The sequence below is a fragment of the Sorex araneus genome, chromosome 1, assembly GCF_027595985.1.
Source record: "Sorex araneus isolate mSorAra2 chromosome 1, mSorAra2.pri, whole genome shotgun sequence".
In the NCBI taxonomy this organism is placed as follows: domain Eukaryota; kingdom Metazoa; phylum Chordata; class Mammalia; order Eulipotyphla; family Soricidae; genus Sorex; species Sorex araneus.
In genome coordinates, this window is record NC_073302.1 from 38,772,181 (window position 1) to 38,793,713 (window position 21,533).

Genomic DNA, 21,533 nt, shown 5'->3' on the forward strand with positions numbered 1-21,533 from the left:
AAAGTCACTATGCGCTATGCCGGTAATGGCACTCAGAATAAGGCTGAGGCCAGGAGACAGCGCATGGCTGGCACCATATGCCTCCTCAACATCACTCCCAAGCACTGTGGAAGGTGGCCCTGATGGTCCCCAGCATTGCAGGGGACCACATCCTGAGACCCCTGCACTGAACCGCTGGCTTGGTTGGCTAAGTATTGCTGGAAGTGGCCCCCATGCTCCTAAGCACGGCTGTGGAGCCCCCCTAATGGGGCTGCCCTGAATTCTGGGTCAAGCAAGTAAAGAGCATGAGATGAAGAGGATGAAAACTGATGTCCACTGTGTAAACGGTCAAGAACTCAGAGGTGGGGAGAGTGAAGGGCTAGGTGCTGGTGGAGTGGGGTTGGGGGTAGGGTCTCTACCCCGAGCTAACAAGTGTGTCTGGTCTCTCATCTAGATCCTACAGAGTCAAGATCAAATCAAGAACTCATGGTCATGGTCCAAGGCCAAGCAACAAGGAAAAGTGAAACATACTCTCAGCCAGAAGAGAACTAAACAGGAAAATAAGACACTGAGGCTGAATAACTAACTGGTCCTGTCCCAACCAGTAGGACCCCTAGAAAGCTGAAGGGGAAGACCACATCAAGTGACCAAACAGGAGCCAAGTGGCCTGGTAAGAAATCAGTCCTGCCTGCCCAGTGGCCCAGCAGCAACTCCTGGCCAGGGGACTAGACCCACCTCGAGGGCCACACTGCTTGTGTGTCTTCCTGTTGTCCAAAGCTTTGACTTGGGAGAGACCCATTTTTATAATTTTTTTATTATAAAAAAAATTATGGGCTGGAGCAATAGCACAGCAAGTAGGGTGTTTGCCTTGCATGTGGCCGACCTGGATTCGATTCCTCTGCCCCTCTCGGAGAGCCCAGCAAGCTATCGAGAGTATCTCGCCCACATGGCAGAGCCTGGCAAGCTACCCGTGGTGTATCTCATATGCCTAAAACATAAGAAGTCTCACATGGAGACGTGGTCTCACAATGGAGATATTAATGGTGCTCGCTCGAGCAAATCAATGAGCAATGGGATGACAGTGATACAGTATACAACTATGTTGAAGGAGGGAAAGTAGAAAGGAAAAGTAAAAGACCCAAATATGGGAGCTAACCACAAGCCCCAGGTGGCTTCACAGCATGATGCAGCAAGAAATGGGTGAGCTAAGAGCAAGAGGGAAAGGTGCCCACACCCTGCTCAAGCCCAGGGCTGGGGTCTGAGAGTTCAGAAACACATGGACCCTGGGAGGATGCCCAGAGGAGACTGCGGGGTTTGGGAGAGACTCAAGATGCTGAGGCAGCAGAGTTCTGGGAAGGCACACTAGGGAGTCGGAAAGGCTGTAGAAAATCACGAGAGGTGGCCAATGAGCCACACGAGCACAAGATGTGAGTGGCAGGAGGAAAGAAGGGGACGATGGAAATCACTTCCCGCTCCATGTTTCTATTGGAAAAAGTCTAGTCACTGAAAAAAAATGTTTTTAATTTTTTAAAAGATAGGGTTAGGGTTACTGGCCAGAGCTTCGAAGGTAAAGCCGAGAGGAGTAGGTTCAAAGGCACAGACGTGGATTTTTATGGCATGTGGGGATGGCGTCTAGGCATGGGACCAGTCCAGACACATGGGCTGCAAGCCCTTGAGAGGTGGTAAAGCCCCAGGCCCTGAGAGAAGCAAGAAAAGTGAACACCTGCCACGGAGAGAGGCCCGAATGCGGGAAAACCAGCCTGCAGAAGGGAGTGATGGGCACATCCCACACTGTCCCCACACAGGACAGGGAGACATGGTCCCTCCCTATGGAGCAGGGTGGGAGCAGCGGACAGGATTCCAGGAGGCTGGGACCCTCGCCCGCCACCATCTCCTTCAATCCCCAGCCCCTGACGTGGCCTCCCCGCTCCCCATCAAAGTACCACGTTGAGCTGGAGCTCCAGGCTGAGGACGCCACCACTGTCCAGCACGGGCAGCAGCCGCAGGGCAAACACAGCCGGGCGCTCGGGGGGCAGGGCCACGCTGGGGCCGAAGAAGATGTAGAAGTGGACAGAGAAAGTGTCCAGCTCGTTGCGCAGCGTCGGGCGCACCGGCCAGCAGTGCTCAGGGGGAGCCGTGACCCCGGGCCCCTCCGCCGGGGCGCCAAGGGATGGCGGCTCTGCGGACAGAGGCTGGCTGCCCAGGGACTGGGGCATGTTCATGGCAGCTCCGGGGACCAAGGCCCGAGACAGGCTGGGCTGCGGGCATTCTGTGGGGCAGAGGGGAGGAGAGCTGAGGCTGGCCGCACTCACGGCCCCGCAGCCCCCCACACGCCAGGGAGCCAGGCTTCAGCAAGGCTAGGGAGGGGAGGACTCTTGGGCCCAGGGGGCTCTAGTGCCATGGGTAATGGCCGGGCCTGGCAGAGGGGCACTGAGGGGAGCCCTCCCCACACAGGGCTCGGCAGGCATTGCTGAAACACCGGTCTGCATGAGCTCCAGCAAGGGCAGCGACCTACAGGCCCTATGTGTCCCTGCTCTCCCCGGAAATGGAAAGAGAAAATGACACTGGGGAAAGGAGAGGGTGCTCAATGGGCTGAGCGCAGGCCTGGGTTCAATCCCCGGTACCCAGGGTTCCCCCTAAGCACTGCCGAGCACAGAGCTGGGAGCTGTCCCTGAAAAAAGTAGGTAAGGGGAAGGGAGAGGTGGGATGTGCAGGGCCGGGCAGGACAGGGGGTCCTTGAGCTCCAAACAAGGTGTGTAAGATGATCTGGGACTTAAAGCTCTGGTGGGAGGACATCAGGGAGCACGACAGGGCTGGGCCGGGGAGGGGAGGCAGGAATGGCAGAAAGCGGAGGCTGGGAGCCAGGGGCACCCTCGAGGCTCTGACCTTGCAGCCACACGCACAGCTGGAAGCGGATGGGCCTGCCGGGGCCCCGGGATGGCATCTCCACGCGCACGTAGACCCAGTGGCCCCAGGGGGGTAAGGCCAGCTCCAGCTGGCACATCGCGACACCCCCGCAGGCCACGGAGCTTGAGTTGTGCAGGGGTGGAGCCTTAGGACGCAGGCGCAGGGTCAGGGGGCAGGCCGCAGCCCCTCGTCCCCCCACACACACGAGCTGCGCAGACACCCTGTAAGTGAAGCTGGGCACAAAGACCCTGGGAGAGGGCAGGGACGGACAAAGAAGACAGGGACAGAGAGGTGAGCAGGACACAGGAGGAGACACCTCAGGGAAGGTAGCACAGAGGGGCGAGGGCTCTCTGGGGTCTCGTCTCCAAGGAGGGGACAGGGTGCAGAGGTGCCACCAGCCCTGGGGCCCAGCCGTTCAGGGGGGGTGGGTGTAGGGTGGGGGACACAGGCAGGGAGGCCAGAGGAGGGAGAGGGTCAGGTCTGGGGGTCTTCACTTACTTGTACAGGGTGGAGCGATTGTGGGGGGAGAGCGTCTGCTCCGAGGGTCGGCCGGGCACCAGCACTGCCACGTCCAGCAGACGCCGGACAATGAGCTGTGGCTGCAGGAGGTACTGACACTCATCCTGGAGGCCCTGCAACAAGACGGGGGTGGCGGGAAGGAGGGACAGTGAAGGGGTGGTCAGCAGGGCCCCCGTGGTACAGGGCAGAGCTGACCCGTGGTGCTGCAAGGGGGCTTGGGGGAGTGGGGTTCTTTGTGTGCTCAGGTCTGGGTGCTCCCATTTACACCCTCTCCACTCGAGCCCCTTCTCCTGAGCACTTCCTATAAAGCCCCCAACCCTATACGGCCCCTTCAAACCACCCAGCCCCTCCAGCACAGAACACCGGCTCTTCCAGAGAGGCTGGAGATTTCCTGAAAGGCTCCAGTCCACGGCTCCGTGCATCCACTGGGATGGACTCCTCACCCTGGCACTTCTGGGGGCTTGCCCAGGTCGCCCCCATGTTCTCTCTGAAGAATAGTCCTGAGCGATGTGAGAAGAGGAACCCCCCTTGGTTTCTGCCCTCCCATACAGGAGGCTGGCCAGCACGGGTCTGTGCGTGTCCAGGGTGCTTGGCTCCAATGAAGCGCGGACCGAGGGCTGCTGCTGCGCATGCGCCCGGCCATCTCCGCCCTGCCCCGCACAGCCCGCATCTCCAGGAAGCCAAAGCCCTGACTCCCCAATAACTGCACCCCCACCTCCCACCACCACCACTGGGATCCACAGATATGCTTGCTTCACCTTGGACTGGGCTTCTGCCCTTCCTGGACAGCAGCCTCAGCCCGCTGAGCTGCAGGATGAAAGCCCTAGTCCCCGCACAACCCCACAACCACTAACACCCCTCCCCTGCCCCAGCCCTCATATGTCGCAGGTGCTGTCCCTGCACCCACTCGGGGGAACACAGTCCTGGTTTGCTCTTTGCTCTCTCTTCTGTTCCAGCAGCTCAGGAGAGCAGGGGCCACCTGATTCTCTGATCTCCTGAACCCCGGCCTCATGCTGGCCCAACTAAAGCGCCATGTTCATTAATGCAGAGACTCTGAGCAAATCTGGGGACCAAATTTCCAGGTTCTGGCATCCCAGGGAGTTCTGTGCCCTGGAGCTCCATCCATCAGGCTCTAAGGCGGCCTGAGAGGCACCAGGCGAGTCTTCCCCGCCCTGGGCACGGGCTCTGTGCCGCTGCCTCCTGCATCCCCAATGCCCAGTACAGATGAGGCGCTAAAATCCTGAACCTGCTAAGTTTCTAGAAGGGGCGTCAGAAACAGGGCCCCTTGGAGAGCCACCGGACACACCTCAACTGTTTGGAATCCTCTGTTCTCCCTCATCTTCAGTGTCAGGCCCTAAGGACAAGACATGCTCTCCTAAAACATTTCAACCCCCTCTTCCTCCAAAGGCAGGAAGCACCATCACAATACTCTGTGACAGACGAGCCCCCGAGGTGAGACTCACAGGCAGGAGGTGGCCCATCACCTTGCCAGACAGCCTAGGCGGAAGAATCCCTTGCTCGAAAGTCAGGCATGGCGGAGATCTCTGTGGACGTGGCCTCTCTGGCTCACAAGCGCCTCCTTCCCTGAACTACATAACGTACAGCTGAAGCCTCTCGCTTATTGTGTGTGTGTGGGGGGGGGAGGGTGGGAGAGCCGGTGGGGGGGAACGCTCAGTCAGCAGAGACCCCAGAAAGGGGCAGGGGACCATGCCCTTCAGCCAGTGATGGGACCAGAGGAAGAATGCCAGGCGTCAAGCACCTCTGCCAAGGCAGAAGCTAAGACAGACTGGCCACCAGCAGCTTTTGGTAGAAAGAATGGGGCCAAAGCAAGGATGCTTGAGGAAGTAGGAAGGTCAAAGGGAGAAAGGGCATGTGAAGCAGTCCAGGAGATCCAGGAATGGAAGGCCTGAAGATTCCTCCCCACACACACCCCAACCTGGGCTCTTTGAAGGTCCCAGTGCCAGGCCTCAAGTGGCTGCAGCAGACCAAGGAGGTGCAAGGACATTCAACAGTCACAGTGGGAAAAGCCAGTCCCCAGCTCAATCCCCAGCCCATCGTGGACAGGGAGGACGGGAGTGTTGGAACATCAGCCAGGGCACTGTCACATCAGGGGAAGCACAGGGGGCAGAAAGCAAAGAGGAGAGACCTTCCGAGCATGAGTCAAATCAACAAGACTTTTTCCTGTGGGGCTGGCTGGAGGGAATTAAGGTGCAAAGGAGAAGTCAAGGAGGACAAGTTCGAGGCCTGGTGAATGGCAGTGCCGCTGGCTGGTGAGAAGGAGAGTGGGATGGGAAGATGAGACAGGAGTCACAGGGAAGAGGCTTTCCCATTAGGCTCCACTTGGATTTCAACAGGCTTCCTCTGACATACTTCTTAGTCATCCAGCCAGAGATGTCATGTGAGCAGGTGGTTATACTGTCTGAGATTCAAAAAAGTAGGGAAGCACTGAATACACCCAAAAACACTGGCTTCCAGATGGTCTCTAAACTCACTGTGCTGGAGACATCTAGCAAGAGGAGGGGGAAATAAAAGGCACCGTCCCAAGAGCAAGTACTGGGGAATCCAGAGTATAGGGGTCGGGGAGAGGAGAAGGTAGCAAAAGACACGGAAGGAGGGGACGATGGACAGTTCTGATGGGCAGCAGACCAGGACCAGTCTGAAAAGTCAAAAAGGTGAAAAGAAAGTACTACAAGTTAACTCTGGCAAAGAGAAGGGGGGGGCGGGTAAGAATACTTCAACTGCATGTGCCTTTTTGAATATTTCAAATATGGTACCAGGAGCCTACATTACCTATTTGAAATCACTTATGAGGAAGAGGAAAGGCAGAAATTAAGGGGTACTGAGAGCCTGAGCCACACTTGTACGTGGGCGGTGGAATCAGACAAATTCTTTACTTTCCTTATTGTTGTCTTCATGATTTTACCAACTTTCAGTTGTGGATCTGGGGAGAAGAGGCATTCAGGAGCAGCACCCCTCCACCTCAGGAGGGCTCTCCCCTCCATGTCATCTGAGTGCCCGATGTCAGCCCAGCCCAAAGGCCAGCCCCTTGGGGGAGCCCTGCAGCAGGGCCCCACAAGGCGGACCATGCTCGGAACCAGAAGGTCTGGGAGGTGCAGAGCATGTGTCTAGATGAAAGGGCTGAGGGGATGATGGGAGGAAGGAAAGGAGGACACATGAGATCAACTTGGGGATGTGAGTTTGCGAAGATGGCAGAAAGGTGGCCAAAATTTGCCCAGTACTTGCTCCTGGGACAATGCCTTTTATTTCCCCCACACAAAGGAACAGTGTGATAACAGCAACTGGCCAAAGGTAACAGTCCTTGAGAACTGGTTTCTAGAACTGAGCTTACCAAGAGCGGAGGGGGGGCGGGGGTGACTGGAAGGGAACCCAGAGACAATGGCAGAGGGAAGTGGGCACTCTGGTGGAGGAAGAAACCCTATCATTAACAGTACTGCAAACCACCATGCTTCAAATAAATGATTAATTAAAAATAAATCAGCAAAGAGTGAAAAAAAATTGCCCCCTGGTCACAATGTACCAGGTCCAGTGTTGGGGGAAAGCGCCTACTCCCACAGATACAGGAGGTAGGAGAATGGGGTGGCCCCATTAAGTCACGTCCTTTCACAGCCTCTTAAGGTTTCTGATCATCCTCAGGATAAAGTTTCAATTTCTGGGCCCTTCCTGGTCTGGGCTCTGCTCACCCCTCTGGTTCCCCCTCCCAGGGCCCCATAAGTACCATCCAAAGCAGAACCACTTCAGTTCTTTCCCTCCTTCTCCACCGAAGCTTTAGTCTCTGCTGTTACCACCACCAGGAATGCCTTTCCCTGCCTTCTCAACACCGGGCCTCACTCCCAAGACCCGCATTCTCAGGCTGAGTTACCTCTATTCCTGGTCCTCAACTCCTGGGTCTGAATAATGCATATCTGATCTGTGTCCCTGACTCCAGTCCAAGGTCTGGGGCAAGGAGGTGCTCAAAGACTAAGGTCTAAAGTCTGATATGGGCTTAGAAACAGTGCTGCCTCTGAAATTCTTCCATTTCTACCCACGGATATCCCTGATCCCTCATCATATCCTATATTTCCCAAGCCTCATAGGAGTCAGCCATGGACCAGGAGGAAGGAAGTTGAGAAGATAGAGCCCTGGTGGAAAGTTCTGAATACCCTTCACAGACATGAATCTGAATCATTTACCAGAGCACCTGAGACTCTCAGATACGATTCCAAAAGTGAGGCCAGAGAGATAGCCTTGCACGTGGCTAACCTAAATTCAATCCCTGGCAACATATGAACTGTGACTACTGCCAAGAATGACCCCTGTGGGGCTGAAGCAATAGCACAGCGGGTAGGGCGTTTGCCTTGCATGCAGCTGACCCGAGTTTGATTCCCAGCATCCCATATGGTCCCCTGAGCACCGCCAGGAGTAATTCCTGAGTGCAGAGCCAGGAGTAACCCCTGTGCATCACCTGGTGTGATTCAAAAAGAAAAAAAAAAAGAGTGACCCCTGAGCATACAGCCAGGAATAAGCCCCAAATAGAATCAAATGTGGTCAAACCCCAACTCTCCCCACCTAAAAAAAAAAAAAAAAGATTCCAGAAAATCATAAAATTCATTTGGTGTGGATGATGTATGCATGAAACTATCATGTATTATACCAGTATTATAAATCATGGTACTTCAAAATATTGGACTGGAGCAATAGCACAGCAGGTAGGGTGTTTGCCTTGTATGCAGCCAACCCAGGTTCAATTCCTCCGTCCCTCTTGGAGAGCCCAGCAAGCTACCGAGAGTATCCCGCCTGCACAGCAGAGCCTGGCAAGCTACCCGTGGTGTATTCGATATGCCAAAAATAGTAACAACAAGTCTCACCATGGAGATGTTACTGGTGCCCACTAGAGCAAATCAATGAACAGTGCAGTGCTACTTCAAAATATTGATAAATGCTTAACATTTTTAAGATAAATTATTTGTTGTTGGGCATCTGCCTTGCATGTGGCCAAGACAGATTCGATTCCAGGCAAGCTACAGAGAGTATCCCACCCACATGGCAGAGTCTGGCAAGCTACCGATGACATATTCGATATGCCAAAAACAGTAACAACAAGTCCCACAATGGAGACCTTACTGGTGCCCGCTCGAGCAAATCAATGAACAATGGGATGACAGTGCTACAGTGCTATAGTTGTTTTGTTTATTTAGGGGCCATATCCATCAATGTGCAGGTGTTATACTACTGGCGGTACTCAGGGGACCATACAGAATGCCGGGGATCAAACCTGGTCAGCTGTATGCAAAGCAAGTGCCCTACCTGCTTTACTATTGCTCCAGCCTTTAAGATAAATTCTTAGGGGGACACCAAGAAGATCCTGACATCTCAAACCTCTAGCTCAGGATCCATAGAGCTCTGGCTCTCACATAGAAGGACACTGTGTCCTCTTCTCTCTAACCTCCCAACCCCCCTCAGGAGCTCTGCTCACCGGGGCTACAGCTTACAGCACCAAGTCTTCCAAGGCCCACTTATCACACTGAGATGCAAGCCTGGTACTGACCTCTCTTAACCAGGCTTCTCCTAATCCCAGCCCAGCCTATGTACCAGGTTCCTCTGGCTCATCCAGAAAGAGAAAAGTACAGACATTCCAAAACCCCTGAGTTCTAAAGGGAGACAAAACTGATCCACAGAACCCAGAGCCATTTCTATGATACCCCAACAGCAGGGGGGTCCTCTCCTCAGCTTCCCGGCCATGACAGGAAGCTCTCCTGCCCATCACAGGAAAGCCAGGCCTATCACTGAGGCCTATGACGTGACCTCAGGGAAACAGTTCAAAGGGGTGGAGCATATGCCTTCCATGTGCAAGACCCTAAATTCAATCCTGTTACCATTTGGCCCTATTGGCACCCAAGGACCACCAGGCCCAGGGAGGGAGGGAGGGAGGAAAGAAGGAAGAAAGGAAGAGAGGGAGGGAGGGAGGGAGGGAGGGAGGGAGGGAGGGAGGGAGGGAGGGAAGGAAGGAAGGGAGGGAGGAAGGAAGGAAGGCAGGGAAGGAGGGAGGGAGGGAGGGAGGAAGGAAGGAAGGAAGGAAGGAAGGAAGGAAGGAAGGAAGGAAGGAAGGAAGGAAGGAAGGAAGGAAGGAAGGAAGGAAGGAAGGAAGGAAGGGAGGGAGGAAGGGAGGCAGGGAGGGAGGGAGGGAGGAAGGAAGGGAGGGAGGAAGGAGAACCTCAGCCCTAGTTTTCATCTCTGATGTTAGCGGTGCCAACACACCTGTCCCTGTGTGATTCTCAGCTCGTTCAGACATATTATTAGCAGTTCTCAGAGCCCAGAGCTCCAGCAGGAAGCGGGAAAGCCCGTCTGACACTGTCACAGAGCACCTGCCTGCAGACAGCCTGCACAAATGCATCCGGATCCTCTCTCCACTTCACAAGGAATGTCTGTCCCATGCAACTCCCCACACCCCACCCGGCCCAGTTCCAACAGGAATGGCTGCCGGTGCTCAGTGCCCAAGCCATGCTAGCTCTCTTATTCTTCAGCGTCCTGCTCTTGAAGTCCTCACTCTGCTCAGGCACTGTCCTTTCCCCTTTGCCCCATAGGCAAGCATCTCACTTTGACAAAGGCTGCTTATCACCCCTTCCTCCCTCCAACCAAAGAACCCCACAGATCCTCTCACTAGCAGGTCGTCAGCTAACCTGATCCACCTGGAAGTGAAAGATGGAGGCACCTCCGGCCCCTCCCAACAAGAACACAGCAGCAAAAAAATAAAATAAAATAAAATAAAATAAAACAATAATAAAAAAAAAAGAACACAGCAGCAATGCCTTCACCTCAACTCAGCTGATCCTTCTCAGCCCCCAACTGCCTCCTACAAATCATGGCCTCTGGAACGCCGGTGGCCTCTAGCCTCATGCTACTCTCCACCTCTACTCATCTTTATGCCCATTACGCAGCCAGGCACAAGGCTGGGGCACCGTGAAGCTCAAGGGAGGAATTCAGTGAAGATAGAGAAAGAACTCAGCCCCCCCCACCCCCCCACCCAGCACCGGGCAGCATAACCAGCAACTCACCTTGACAGAAATGTGACCATGGGCCTGAGGAAGGTGGGCAGCCAGAAACCAGTCCCCAGGTAAGGGGCTGCTGACGTTAAAGATGCCTGAGGTACGGTTGGGCAGTGTCCAGCTGAGCGTCAGGGAGAAAACCCCAGGAACAGCTGTGTCCCCTGGAAAGTGGGTATGGAGGGGGTTGATGACAGGGGGGGCCCCAGATCGGAAATACCTGGAGGGAGAAGAGGCAGACAATGGAGTAGGAAACATAAAGAGAGAAAAGGAAAAGAGAATTATTACTCATGCCTAGTAAAATAAGTGGACTCTGTATCCTGACAACCCAGTGGTTCCAGGTCAGGGGTCAAGGACATAATGGGTAAAAGGTCAACAGTCAACTGAGGCATTGACAAAGCCTCTCTCTCTCTCTCTCTCTCTCTCTCTCTCTCTCTCTCTCTCTCTCTCTCTCTCCCTCTCTTTCTCTCTCACATGCACACACACACACACACACACACACACACACACACACACACACACACACACACTTCAGAAAGTAGACAGGAGACCAAGGTCTTGGTCCCTAGCCACATTTCAAATTTCACTGTGGACAGAAGTCGGGGTTTAGAGTGAGGTCTGAAGGTCCAATGAGATACTCAGAGTCACCAACCATTAAGTTTGGACAGCCTGGGGGTGGAAGCAGGGGACAGAGGTTAACTCCGACACTCACACAGTCACACTTTGGTCAGGGCAGTGGTCCCCAAAGGTTCCCCCTTGCTCCTTGAAGATGATGAGGTTCCAAACAGCCAGAAAGGTGTCCTCAGGCACATGGAAGTGGAAGAGTTCCGTGCTGGCAAAGGAGCGGAAAGGACTCAGCTTGCGGGGTGAGCAGGTGGAGTAATCTGTCAGGAAGAGGCCTCCTGGGGAGAGGGGGCAGAGGAGCTTACATTAGCATCAGGCACCCGGGCTCTCCCCAGGGCTCTAACATCGCCCAGACATTTCTGGCTGCGACCCTCATAATAACCTAGGGTGTCGGGGGAAGGAAGCGTGACACGTTTGTGGGTTTTTTGCATTGGTTTGGTTTAAGGGTCACACCCAGCAGTACTCAGGGAATAACTCCTGGCGTTATTCAGGGGTCCCTATGTGGTGCTGGGGATCCAACTGGGGTCAGCCACCTGCAAGGCAAGCACCTTAACCCCTGTCCTATCTCTCCCACCCCAGACTGATTTCAGAGATAAGGAAACTGAGGGGCAAACCAAAACTAAATAAGGATTCAAACCGCATTCTAAATCCAAAACCAAGACCCTATATATGACCCCCACAGTAATCCCTCACTTTCAAGCCATTTTGCTCTCTTTCTAAGCCTGACAAAATGAAGGGGTGTGTGTGTGTGTATATAAATATATATGAGTTGTATGTGGGAGTGTGCAAGAGTGTGTGTATGTATGTGAGATTGGTGTAGGAGGGTGTGTGATGGAATGTATATATATATATACACATATACATATGAATGAGTGTTACTATGTGTGTATTATGTGAGAGTATATATGATTATGTGAATGCAATATATGCAAATGTAGACTGTGCATGCATGTGAATTTGTATAAGTGATGTGTGTGAGAGTGTATGTATAGGTGTGACAGTGTATGTGAGACTGTGGTGAGTGTGGGGTGTGTGAGTATATGTGACTGTGTGTGTGTGTGTGTGTGTGTGTGTGTGTGTGTTGGCCTGGGCGCATGGGTCATGAAGCTGGCTGGAACTCCAACGCTGGCTTGGGAGTCAGCAGGGAACTGTAACTCCTTTGTTGCCTCTCTTTCCCTTCTGGCCCCTGCGGTCTAAGCAGTCAGAACCCTCCAACAGTTTACAAGAGCAGTCCGTAGGGTGGCACAGGGCAGGGATGGAGGGCACAGTGTGGGGAGCCTGCAAAGGGCCTGTGTGGGTGGCAAAGGCAGGGAGAGGAGCCAGCAGGCTCCCGCGCTTCCCGCATCCTCCCCCACCCCTCCACAGAGGAAGAGAGGAGAGTGTAATTCCCCGCCAACCGACAGCAGAGGGGAGCCAGGGAGGTGGTCTGCTGCTCACGCCAAGGGCCTCAGACCACTTGGGAATCCTGGTGTTTGAGAGGTGGGGAGGAAGTGGTCGTCACTAGTGGAGTCGCTCTGACCCATGACCATGGGCATCAGGAGTGGAGCCAAGGTGGACAGGAGCGCACAGGGCCAGCACCTAGCCACACCACCTGGAGGCTGGACCACCATCCCAGGGATCATCTCCCCATAGCTCAGCTGGGCAGAGAAAGACCCCGAGTGGCAAACAAAGCTCTGGAGCACCTAATTGCTTTGGAGACCAAAGCCCAGTGTGGAAGCCAGAAGGGTGGCAGGACAGGGAAGAGACTGAGAATTCAAGAAGCTGCAGAACAACTTTGCAGGAAGGGGAGATGGGGGGGCTAGGGGGGAGGAGTGCGGGGGTCAGGTACCTTGACAGATTCTGGGCTAGAGGTTTTAGCCAAGTAAGAAATGCCCTAGCTACTGGAAAATGAGGGATCTGGGCGGAAGAGGCCCAGTCCCAATCCGAGCAGGCTTGGAGTAGCCAGGCGGTCACACCCAGAAACTGCCCCACCAACGGCCAACATTCAGATTATAAGACCAAGCTCCTGGAAGTGTGGCTGCAACATCTTATAGCCTAATTCTCCCCTTCAGAGAACCTGGCAAGCTACGAGACTTTCCTGCCTGCATGGGAGAGCCTGACAACCCCCCCCCCCACACACACACACACACAAAACCAGTAACAATGATGTGTCTCATTCCCTGACCCTGAAAGAGCCTCCAATGCGGCACCATTGGGAAGGACGAGTAAAGAGAGGCTTCTAAAATCTCAGGGCTAGGATGAATGGAGACGGTACTGAGACCACTCGAGAAAATCGACGATCAATGTGATGATGATGATGATGACGATGATGATGATGACGAAATGCCCACTGCTACAGGGGCGGGCTTGAGGGGTGGCTGGGAAAATGGGGACAATGGTGGAGGGAAGGTCACTGTGGTGGTGGGACTGGGGTTGGAATATTGAAGGCCTGTAACAAATGCACCATGAACAACTTGGTAAACCACAGTGTTTAAATAAAGTCGGGGTGGGGGGAAATGCTCACAGGGCTTACCAAATCTGACATTCACTCTGGAGACGAGTGTCAAACTCCAAACGAGGGAGGTCTTTGAAATCAGAGAGAGAGGAGAAAAAAAAAAGACGTCTGGGAAGGACCAGAGAGAACCCACTGAGCAGCAGCAACCTCAAGCTGCCCTTCCCAGAGCCGCCTTCATGACGAAGGGGCATGTAATGAGGTAATGCTCCGACGCAAGGCTCACAGACTGCACAATTCATCCCAGCTGTCAGCAAGGAAAACCTGTCACCTGGCATGCTGATGGCCACCCGGGAGCCAGAGAGGCCCAGAGCAGCATGAAGATAGCAGTGGAGCTGCATGCCAGAGGGAGGACAGGAAATGAACCAACTGACAGGAAAGGGACGCTCCTAGGAGCACAGGCTGACTCGAGAGAGCCGAGTGAAGCCAGCCAGAAGGAGAGAGGCAGACACAGCACGAGCTTGCACAGATGCTGCCTGCACACAGAGGAACGCAGTCGGGGAATAACAACACCCAAAGGCAACAGGCATTGAGAGCCGGTCTGCAGCAGGAATCTCATTTTGTGGGGTTGGGTGGGACGGGAGTACCAGGACAACGGTGGAGGGAAACGGACACTGTGGGTGAAAGGGTATTGGCACTGGAGGTTTTTAATGTATGAAAACTTGCTTTAATGGGTCTTCAAACCACGGTGCCTAAGCTGTAGAGCCTGGATACCAAGTTAGGAGAGGGCTGGAGCGATAGCACAGCGGGTAGGGCGTTTGCCTTGCACGCGGCCGACCCGGGTTCAAATCCCAGCATCCCATATGGTCCCCTGAGCACAGCCAGGGGTGGTTCCTGAGTGCAGAGCCAGGAGTAACCCCTGTGCATCGCCAGGTGTGACCCAAAAAGGAAAAAACAAACAAATAAACCAAGTTAGGAGAAAGCTGAGCTCTAGGGTGCCCTCTGCTGGAGGTGGAGAAAGACTCTCCTCTGCAATCCTGGTGCCAGGGCAGGGTGGTGGATGGACTTAATTCCAGTTATTGGAAGAGATGTTAGCCCCAGTCAGAGCTGACCAGGAAAAAGCCACTAATGACCCTGGGAAGACAATGAGAAGACCAGAACAAAGAACTCTGCAATTCAAAGGAAGTGGTTAAGCCATCCAAAAGTGGGGCTGGAGAGATAGTACAGAGGGTAGGGCGTTTGCCTTGCACACGACTGACCCAGGTTCAATTCCCAGCATCCCATATGGTCCCCTGAGCACCGCCAGGAGAAATTCCTGCGTGCAGAGCCAGGAGGAACCCCTGTGCAACGCCAGGTGTGATCCAAAAAGAAAAAAAAGTGGCAAGAGATAGGTTGGTGGGAAAAGAGAGTGAGCAAGAAGAGCAGAGTATGCTGAAAGGAAATTAGAAGTCCCAAGAACGGATGCTTAAGGAAGCGCTGCAGCCCCCTTCAAGAGTTAGTTGGGGGTTTGTTTCAACAGGGCCATCCAGAGCCATGTCCCTCAGAAAGTCAGACCCTACCCATGCTCAGACGCGATTGTTCTAGATGCTCCAATAAATCCAGGTGAAGCTATAGCGATTCTTTACCACCATCTGGAACACACACACACACACACACACACACACACACACACATACATCCCACATTAAGTAGAACAAAAGACCTTTTATTTCCTGGCACAGCCAGGCAGGCCCAGGGCTATGTAAGTGCAGTGGGCCCAGGTGACCCCAGGGGGCACCTTCTGTCTGGCAGTAAGACTAAAAACAGCATTACACACATAATGAGACCATGACGATGACGTTGTGACACTGACAGACTGTCCCGGGGTGGAAGCCAGCTCCGCTACTAGGTCATGGCGCAGACCTGCAAGCCCGGCCATAGTTACCCACCAACTGGCAGCACATGGGTGGCCTTGCCGGCAGATGACCCAATTGAGTGTCCTTACCCGACCCCATCACAACGCTCCCCCAAAACTGCTTCAGGCCAACCAAGTCTTAACGCACATCTCTCAGCTTCCTGCAGATCTGGGACGGGCCCCACCCTCCTCCCCTTTCCTGGCCCAGAGCTGTTCCATGGGCTTATGAACAAGGCACAGGGAAGATAGGAATCGGGCTCTGCCACACCAACTCTGAAGCGCAGACCTGCGGCCACCTCTGTAAACAGCACCATCACCCAGTCCCTCCTTGGCTCCTGCCTTCGTGAAGTCTGGCTGGGTCCGGCTGATTATATATTACACACAAATAATATATACATGTCATGGGAAGCACCTGGCAGGGTGTCCAGGGTGTCAAGCAAGGAACGAGCTACTTGGTTGTTGCTGTTTGCTTCTGGACCACACCTGGCAGTGCTCAGGGCTTACTCCTGGCCCTGGCTCTGTGCTCAGAAAATCACTTTTTTTTTTTTTTTGCTTTTTGGGTCATACCCGGTGATGCACTGGGGTTACTCCTGGCTCATGCACTCAGGAATTACACCTGGTGGTGCTCGGGGGACCATATAGGATGCTGGGAATCGAACCCAGGTCGGCCACACACAAGGCAAACACCCTACCTACTGTGCTATCACTCCAGCACCTCAGGAAATCACTTCTTGAGGGGCCTGGGGGACCATTTATGGTGCCAGGGATAGAACCCTGCAAACCTGGTGCCAGGGCAGGGTAATGGATGGGTTGATGACACTGTTATTGGAAGAGATGTTAGCCCCAAACAGTCAGAACGGAGGATGAAAAGGCATGAATGACCCTGGGAGTTGAAACAATGAGAAGACCAGCATAAAGAACCCTGCAATTCACCGGAAGTGGTAAGCCTCCCAGAAGTGGGAAGGGACAAGTTGCAAGGCAAGCACCCTACCCACCCTACCCATGTACTACAGCTCCAGCCCCGGAACTAGCTACTTGGGAAGAGATACTTCTAGGATCTGCGTGGAGAGAAGCAGAGAGAGCTGACGAGAAATACACATGGGTCGCAGCACAGGTCCTCCCCTTTGACACAAGCACTCAGAGGACACACAGGCTCCCATGTCCCCCAAAGAACACACAACATGTCCACACACCGTACAGGCCTGTGTTGCCACAGAGCTCTCGGACAGGGACACACACACACACACACACAAGTCCACAGACACCGGTGAGCACAGGCATACAGACTGGCCATCTCCACAGAGCTTTGGGCTGCGCTGATCTCAGAGCCCTGAGCTCCCTGGAACCCAGCCCCCATCACAGCTGCTCTCTGAGTTGCTCTTGCCAAAGGCTCCCTCAGGCACATCCTGGCCCTGTGCTAGACACCGCTGGCCGGGAAACCAGAGTCATGTCTTCATCGCCTGCACATGAGGCCATCTGGATTGCACGTCTCCCTCTACCCATCAAGTGGACCCTCTCCCCGCTCTTATCACTTCATCACTTCAACCCTGGACGGTGGCAGGAGGCAGAGAAGTTGACAACTGAGGAACAGTGTGTGGATGAAGCCCCCTAGTGGGGAGACAGGGGAGAGAAGAGGCTAGTCTCAACTTGGGTCAGTCCTCCTATCAGCTATTGCAGCGAAAAGGACAAAGAAAAAGGAAAGGGGGAAAAAAGAAGCACTGGTATGAGATGGAAATCAGGAACCTTGTTTCCCCAGCTCTGCCATGTCGAGCTGTGTGCCGGCGGGTAAACTGCTTCCTAACTGAACCTCAGTTTTCTGATTGGTAAAAATAGCCACTGAATTTTTCAACTCTGCTCTAAAAGTATCTGGAATAGAGGCTGGAGAGAGAGTACAGCGGGTAAGGTGCTTGCCTTGCACTTGGTCCAGTGTCCAATCCCCGACACCATATACGGTCCCCTGAGCACAGATCCAGGAGAGTAAAGCTCTGAACACTTCCAGATGTGACCCCAAAACCAAAAACAACACATGTAAAAGTATCCAAAATTCATCCTAAGCAAATCAAGCCTATTGGAAGCCAGACTCACTGCAACCAGACGACAACTCATAATGGCGACTAACCCCTGTTTGCTGCACGTCACTTTCCAGAAGCAATTCTTAATGGTTCAGACTAGATCTTCTCTCACTGGCCTAGAAACTCACTGACTGGGGAGTCTGTCTCTCCCATCAAGCTTCAAGAACAGGAGCAAAGTCCTCGAGACTTCTTGGAAAAAAGTTGAATCAGGATCAGATCCCCAGGAAAGGACCATCCTAGGGCCTAGTGACCAGCCACCTCCAAGCCTCACGCTGCAATAATACTCACTTGACCCTCCCAATTCTTCTCCATTATGTAAAACCTTTCTCCTCCCTTTGCTCCCTTCTCCCCCCATTCATCTGGCCGCGGGGTCCCACAGCTCTCTGGGTTCCTCCAACCCGCCCCTCCCGTCCACATGCCCACCCCTGCCTCAACCTTGCCTGCTTCTGCACTCACCAGCCCCGGGGCCAAGCACAGAGAACAGCAACAGCAGCAATAGGGCTGGCGGCAGCTGGAGCCCAGACCTGAGTCGAGGCTGGGAGAGGGGCAGGGTATGAGAGACAGTGCGGGGTAGTGGGAGAGACGTGGGCAAACACAGAGATGAGGGCAAAGCCTGAGCTAACGGGTCGGGCTGGGCAGGGTAGTGAGGCTGATACAAGGGCAGGGCATGGGGCGAAAGGAGGGGTTGCGATGAGGAGTGGAGCAAGGGCAGGAGTCGGGCCCTGGGCTGAAACAGACACGGGAGCTGAAGCTGTCTCAGGGGTTGGGCCGGGACTTGTGACAGGAGGTGGCACAAGGGCCGGGGTGGGGATGGGGGCCAATCAAGGGACTGGAACTGGACGGGGGAGCTAGGCTGCGACCCGGATCTGGGCATTCGCTGGGACCCAGGCCGGGACGGGGACCAATCTGGGACGCGGGACGAGGGCGGGGCCGGGGGCCAAGGTCCGGATCGGGATAGGACGAGGGGCCGGGACAAGGGCTGGGCCATGGCCCGGGGCGGGGGCGGGGCCGGACCGGGCCAGCACGGGGCGCTCGCAGAGCTGACCCGCGGCTCCGCTCCCCACCCCCAGGGGTGGCCTCCGTTGTCCTCGCGGGTCCGGTGCCGGGGTCGGGCTGGCTGGAGCCGGGCCGGGGACCAGGATAGGAGTTCAGGCCTGGGCGACTCCGGGCTGCGCTGGACCGGCGTTAAGCAGGCCCCGCGGCGGCGGCCTCGCATTGACGTCGGGCGACGCTCCGCCCCCTCCCAACTCTATTGGTCTTTCCCAGGAAAGCCCGCCCCTCTCCCAACTCTATTGGTCTTTCCATGGGTCCTGCTGGGCCGAGGACAGACTCCACCCAACGCCTTTAACCCCAAACACAGCCCCCAAAGTGCCCAGCTCAGATGCTCACGTCCTCCGTTAACTGTCCCCAGGGGCAGCTCCCAAGAACCCTACGGCGACCCCCGCACACCCAAACACCTACAGACGTCTTCACATTTGGCCTCAGACTCTAGCCCATCTCCCAGATCCCGCACAAACCTTCTAGGTTGTCCCCCCGCCCTGCTCCAGGTCCAATGCGGTCTCCACAAGAGCTGCCTCACCCACCGAGAGGTGACCCGACTCCTGTTGCCACGGAAACTGCTGGGCGTTCCGGTTGCCCCGGTGACGAAGCCCACCTCTGCGAGCTGGGGTTCCAGAGTCTTCAGTCAAACCCCTTCCTCCACCCTCCTCCTCCGGCCCTCCCCTCCTCCCCCCCCCACCCCCCACTCCCGACCATCCAGAGATCTGGCTCCAACGCCTTTGCCAGTCTCTGCAGGGGTTCCCAAGTAGAGACACATTGACTCCCCACTCCCAGCCTCACCCCCAAGTCAGCTAACACTTGCCCTCCTCACCTAAAGACCTATAACAGCAAAGTCAAAGCCCAGAGGTAGGTCGCTTCCCAACAGCTCCTCCTCCGAACCCGCGCCCAGTCCTCTTCTAAGCCTTCTCCCAGCCCTCTGTCCAACCCCTTCCCATTCTGCATTTCATCCTTACTCTCATAATCCACCGGGGAGCTCACCCTTCTTCCATTCCCTCCCCCATCCCCTAATTTTCCATCCTTTTGCCTCTGAAAATGGGTCTGATCAGTTTCCTCCCGCATCATGCACTTGCTTCCCCTGCTTCCTGTCCCCAGCCTCCCCTATGAAAAACTCCCGAATGTTTAGGAAACAGAGACTTAGCAGGGAAAGTTAAGGCTGAAATACTTAGGCAGTTTGCAAATGATGACTGTCTGAAATGTCAGGGCCAAGAAAGCTGGACTCAATCCTTAGGCTGAGTCACTGGATGTTTTTCAGTCCAAGACTGCCCTTGTTGGGCTTGCATTTTTAGAAAGATCTCAGTTGGGTCATCAAGAAGGTCTGACCTCTTTGGGACATCCTTCCAATATAAATTAAGCACATCTCACTTCCCAAAGCATCCTGGGCTTACCCCTAACATTAACGCCAACTCATTTGTATTGTCTTTTGCTTCATATGTCTCCTTCTCAGACTGCTGAGTTCTGTTATTAGCACAGTGTCTGAGTGAAAAGTATTAGGCTCCTTGTAAAAAATCTCGTTTCTGTAACTCATGAGAGAATAAGGGAGTCAATATGAAGGGCAAAGTAATTACAGAAAACAAGCAGAAAGTGATGTGAACTGAGCAAAACTGCAAAGAAGGGTTCAGAGAAATAGTAACATGAGTCAGGCTCTTGCCTTGCACACAACTACCTGGGATCAAGTCCTGGCAACACATATGATTCCTCAGTGCCTCCAGAAATGATCCCTGAGCAGAGACAGGAGTAAGTCCTGAGTACCAGCAAGTGTGGCTCAATACAAAAAAAAAAAAATTTCAGAAAAGTGAGAGGTGAGAATGGGTTTCAGGACTATTTAGACAATTAGCTAGACAATAAGAGCTATAGTATAGCAGCCAATCTGGGTTTGATTCCTGGGACCACATGCAGTCCCCCAATTCCCCTCCAGGAATTATTCCCTGATCACAGAGCCAAGAGTAACATCTGAGCACCACGGGTATACCCAAAAGAAAAACAAATATAAATAAATAAAATATAGTCCTTGGTGCCTTCTTGAAGATGATGGCTGAGGGAAAAGGAAAAGACTAAGATAATTCCAAAGTTCAGTTATGATGCCTGTGATACCACCATTTGTCAATGTTCAATAGGCCATAGAATATGAGTATGACATCTGGACATCTAAAGATAACTGGACTTGAAATAGGATCGGTTTACAGCAGGAAGTGGTTGCAGCCCGGAACAACATAAACAGACATCATCAAGGGAGGCTATGTTGGTTCCAGACAAAATGACTATGGGCAGAGCCCTGCCTAATGTATCATGGCATTATGATGTCCTCTTGAGCTCCTGAAAATAAACCCTCTGGACCAAAAGGTAGTACAGTGGTAGAGCACTTACCTTGCATGTGCCCGACTTAGGTTCAATACCCAGAACCACATAAGGTCCCGTGAGCACTGTCAGGAGTGATCCTTGAATTCAGAACCAAAAGTAAGCTGAGCACAGGAAGGAAGGAAGGAAGGAAGGAAGGAAGGAAGGAAGGAAGGAAGGAAGGAAGGAAGGAAGGAAGGAAGGAAGGAAGGAAGGAAGGAAGGAAGGAAGGAAGGAAGGAGAGAGGGAGAGAGAGAAAAAGAAAGAAAGAAAGAAAGAAAGAAAGAAAGAAAGAAAGAAAGAAAGAAAGAAAGAAAGAAAGAAAGAAAGAAAGAAAGAAAGAAAGAAAGAAAGAAAGAAAGAGAAAGAAGGAAGGAAGGAAGGAAGGAAGGAAGGAAGGAAGGAAGGAAGGAAGGAAGGAAGGAAGGAAGGAGAGAGGGAGGGAGAGAGAGAAAGAAAGAAAGAAAGAAAGAAAGAAAGAAAGAAAGAAAGAAAGAAAGAAAGAAAGAAAGAAAGAAAGAAAGAAAGGAAGGAAGGAAGGAAGGAAGGAAGGAAGGAAGGAAGGAAGGAAGGAAGGAAGGAAGAGGAAGTGAGGGAGGGAGGAAGGAAGGAAGGAAGGAAGGGAGGGAGGGAAGGGAGGGGAGGGGAGGGGAGGGGAGGAGAGAAAGAAAGAG

At 53.7% G+C, this 21,533-nt stretch overlaps 1 protein-coding gene across 3 annotated transcripts in view; it reads right to left on the reverse strand.

Moving 5' to 3' along the window:
- TMEM8B (transmembrane protein 8B) overlaps window positions 1–18,686 on the reverse strand; it is a 29,267-nt gene extending 10,581 nt beyond the window's left edge. Inside the window, exons 1-7 of one of the 3 annotated variants that reach the window (XM_055120137.1) lie at window positions 18,512–18,682; window positions 17,923–18,001; window positions 11,158–11,347; window positions 10,458–10,665; window positions 3,385–3,518; window positions 2,866–3,134; window positions 1,923–2,248 (exon numbers count right to left, since the gene is read on the reverse strand). In XM_055120137.1, coding sequence (XP_054976112.1) covers window positions 1,923–2,248; window positions 2,866–3,134; window positions 3,385–3,518; window positions 10,458–10,665; window positions 11,158–11,347; window positions 17,923–18,001; window positions 18,512–18,682 — 1,377 coding nt within the window. Of the gene's footprint in view, window positions 1–1,922; window positions 2,249–2,865; window positions 3,135–3,384; window positions 3,519–10,457; window positions 10,666–11,157; window positions 11,348–17,922 lie in introns of all 3 variants that reach the window. The other 2 variants (XR_008627209.1, XM_012934374.2) reach the window with 2 other exon arrangements.
- Window positions 18,687–21,533: the final 2,847 nt, after the last annotated feature.